We start from the raw sequence: 3,692 nt of genomic DNA, 5'->3' as shown, positions 1-3,692 counted from the left end.
TATATGTATAAATTATTCATCTATCAGACTAAACCTATTTATGGGCCGCATTGGTCCAGAGGAAGGCGAAAACCCCCTGTGAGGAATCGGCCAATTATCCTCATATCAGGGGGGAAAATTCCTTCCTGACCCCAAATAAAATATGGCGGTCAGAATAAATCCCAGGATCAAGGGCTGATACTGAAGAGATGAGATTAAAGTAAAAAATATATAGTATTTTACTATTTCTTTTAATTGACTTTAAACTAATGTATGCCTATATTTGCCTTAACTAACTTTTTCATTAACTAATAAATATTCTATTAATAAGTATTATTATTATTTATTTTTATTTAATTTTTATTTTGGTTATTTTGTACTTTTTTTCTTATGTTCTGAAAGTATGCGCCTACTTATTAATCCATCACACTAAATGTATTTATGAGCCGTGTTGATCCAGAGGAAGGCAAAAACCCCCTGTGAGGAATCGGCCAATTATCCTCATATCAGGGGGGAAAATTCCTTCCTGACCCCAAATATGGCGATCAGAATGAATCCCAAGATCAAAGGCTGATACCTAACCTGTGTAATGTACCTAACCTGTGTAATGTAACTGTCCAGTAAAAAAATGTTTTATTTCCTTAGTCTAATTATTGTTTTATATTCATTGGATCTAATTTTTATTTTAAACTAAGGTATTTTTATTTTATTATAACTTGTTTCTCACGCTACTAGTGTGTGATTCTACTTATTGATCTTTTATTCTAAACCTATTTATGGCCGTGTAGATCCAGAGGAAGGCGAAAACCCCCTATGAGGAATGGGCCAATTGTCCTCATATTAGGGGGAAAAATTCCTTCCTGACCCCAAATATGGCGATCGGATTAAATCCCAGGATCAGAAGCCGATCTATTTCCTACATCTATGTGCTGATATGTACTGTGTGCTATGTGTGTGCCTGTACTGATGATGTAGTGTGGGGACCTGCACTGATCATGCAGTGTGGGTGATGTGTGATGGGTGCGATACTTACCAGGCCTGTGCTACGGTGAGTTCAGGGATAATGGCCGCTCCTTACATGCTGCTGCTCAGCGGCCCCAGGACTGAAAGGTGCGACTATTGTTCCTGAACTCACCAGATGGAAACTTAGCACAGGCCGCTCCTGGGGTAGAAGATCTTCGGGCTGGAGGGATGTTAGATGCCAGCCCAGGAGGTCAAGGGTCTGGGGCAGCAATGGCAGTGGTCCGGCATGAAGATGGTATAGAGAGATGATGTTGAAGGGCAGCCGAGGTGTCATACAGCAGCAGAGACATGAGGCACGGGTCAGGAGGCATGAAGTTCTGAGCAGTTGGCACGGGCTCATCCTGCAAGACATAAGAGGAAGACAGGAAATCTATCTACCGGATCTTCTGTTACATTAGGGGAATGGTCTTTATAATGAACCATTCCGCTATATAACATCAGATACAATGTACTGATATATAGGTGTCCTTTATGTACAGCGGTCACTCACCAGATGGTCGTGGATTCTTTCACAGTCCAGATCTTTTCATCCACCTAAGAAAAAGAGAGACATAAAGTCATTGTTAGAAAATATTAAAAAAGACAAGATGGATGATGATTGCCTCAATATGAGAACAGCATCTGATGAGTGTTATCCTCAGAGGAGGAGATACTTACCGGGTCCAGCTTGGTGACCCGTACGTAAATCCGGCCACGGGGTGAAGGACTGTATGCTCCGGCCACTGCAGATGGTGGTTCTCCAGAACTGGCCTGAATGGTGTAAATGGTGGCTCTGCTCTCCTTTCCTCCAGATCCTCCCAGCCGATGGTGGTAAAGAATGGATGCTCTCGGATGTTCCCGCTCACACCCAGGCGTGTCTGAGGGTCTTTGCGCAGCAGCTTCTTGATGAGATGTTTCACGTCAGCATCAAGCCAAGATGGAAATTTGGGCTTCTCGTTGATGATGGCTTTGAAAGCCATTTGCTTGACGGGGCCGTTGTAAAATGGGGTTCGTCCTGCTGCCATCCTGGACACCACCATCCCCAGGCTCCACCAGTCCACTGCTGCGCCGTACCGTTTTCTACGATGCACCTCAGGGGCCATGTAATGGAAAGTGCCCGTCACTCCAGAGATGTTTTTGGAGGAGGAGACGCCATCTTGGGCAAGCCCAAGGTCGATGATACGGATGTGGCCATCTGCATCCAACATGATGTTATCCGGCTTTATGTCTCTGCAATGAAACAAGAAAACAAAATAAGAAATCTGTCCAGTGATACAATAGATGGAAAATGGGTCACTACAAGATCAGGTAGAATAGGCGGCAGGACACCAAGGAAGCCGAGGGCCATATCTACAGCATGTAAAGGGGACAGAGAGAAGAAGGAAAGTTCTGCTTACCGGTGGATGATGTTGTGTCCGTGGAGGAACTGGAGGCCACATACCATCTCTGCTGTGTAGAATCTGATGGAGAGAACAGAGTGTAGAATCAATGTCATGAAATCCTTCTCTCGCAATCCCCAAATACCATGGCACCCCACCTCCTGCTTCCAGCACCCTAAATATATGCCCTAGATGGTAGATTCTACATTTTCTCACCTCACATTGCCGATGTTGAGGCAGCCGCACATCCTGATCAAATCCTCCAGGCTGCCACCGGACAGATACTCCGTGATGAAATACGCCCTGTGCTGAGACTGGTGTGCGGCATAGAGGTTGCACAGGAATGGGCAGTGTCTGGCCGCCAGGAGTATCCGCCGCTCTCTCAAGATGGTGTCTTCATTGTCCCTTTTGCTGATCATTTTGACGGCCACGTTGATGTTACTGCCAGGGACAGATGCCAGGACCACCTGAAAAACACAAAAGGAGAATACTTAAAAGGTGTCTGCAGGAGTGGAAGGATCTGGATGTTATAGTGCACAAGGTACATGAGAAAACTGAGTGGTCGCTCAGTCTGCTGGTGATCAGGACAATGTAGAGGAGGAGATCTATGGAGAGGTCTTAACTAATAATCATCATTTTAATTTTTAATATTTATTTCATAAATCAAAAACACACATGAAAATAGGAAACTTTGCAATAAATCCTATCAGATAAATCTGCTCCTTTCTCCACCAGAACTGTATTTTAATTTTAAAAATTCTAAAGTAGTGAGATAGGAGATGACAGTTGGTGCTGATAATATTTTATGTAGAAGGTAGGGGGAGAGAGGAGGAGTGCTGCATTTAGCTCCTCCCTCACCTCCTCTACATAGAATATTATCAGCACCAACTGTCATCTCCTCTCAGTAATGTAACAATCTGTCTTCACTAAATACAGAAATTATCCAGAAATTAGAAAATAAAAATTCACTCCTGCTGGAGAAAGAAGCAGATTTCTCTAATAAGATTTATTACAAAGTTGCTTAGTTTTTATATTTGCTATTGATTTATAAAATTAAAATTAAAATGACAATGACTTTTAAAAGAGTTTTCCTCTGTTACCATATGGGAATAAATAGAGCAAGCATTAGTGGGGGCTTGGCGCTGGCATTAGTGAGGTCCAAATATGATTGATTACCTAGAGACCAATATATATAATATGGCAGCCTGATTGTTGCCAATATTGGCAATGACATGGAATAAAGCAATGTCCCCTGCCCCCTACTGCTGTGACCTTTGAGATGAACCCTCCAGTATAGAAGAATACCAGGTTATAGCAGCACTAGCCCTAACT

At 43.1% G+C, this 3,692-nt stretch overlaps 1 protein-coding gene across 1 annotated transcript; it reads right to left on the bottom strand.

Moving 5' to 3' along the window:
• Window positions 1-658: 658 nt before the first annotated feature.
• On the bottom strand, window positions 659-2,294 carry LOC143773534 (RAC-beta serine/threonine-protein kinase A-like). The gene is made up of 3 exons (XM_077260947.1): window positions 1,660-2,294; window positions 1,493-1,536; window positions 659-1,343 (listed from the first exon to the last, which is right to left on the bottom strand). Exons 1-2 carry the CDS (start codon window positions 2,187-2,189, stop codon window positions 1,512-1,514), a joined length of 555 nt encoding a protein of 184 aa, XP_077117062.1. The 5' UTR covers window positions 2,190-2,294; the 3' UTR covers window positions 659-1,343; window positions 1,493-1,511.
• Window positions 2,295-3,692: the final 1,398 nt, after the last annotated feature.

This window comes from Ranitomeya variabilis, chromosome 5 (genome assembly GCF_051348905.1).
Source record: "Ranitomeya variabilis isolate aRanVar5 chromosome 5, aRanVar5.hap1, whole genome shotgun sequence".
NCBI lineage: Eukaryota > Metazoa > Chordata > Amphibia > Anura > Dendrobatidae > Ranitomeya > Ranitomeya variabilis.
Note: the sequence above shows the minus strand (reverse complement) of the source record. Positions and strands in the feature narration are given on the sequence as shown.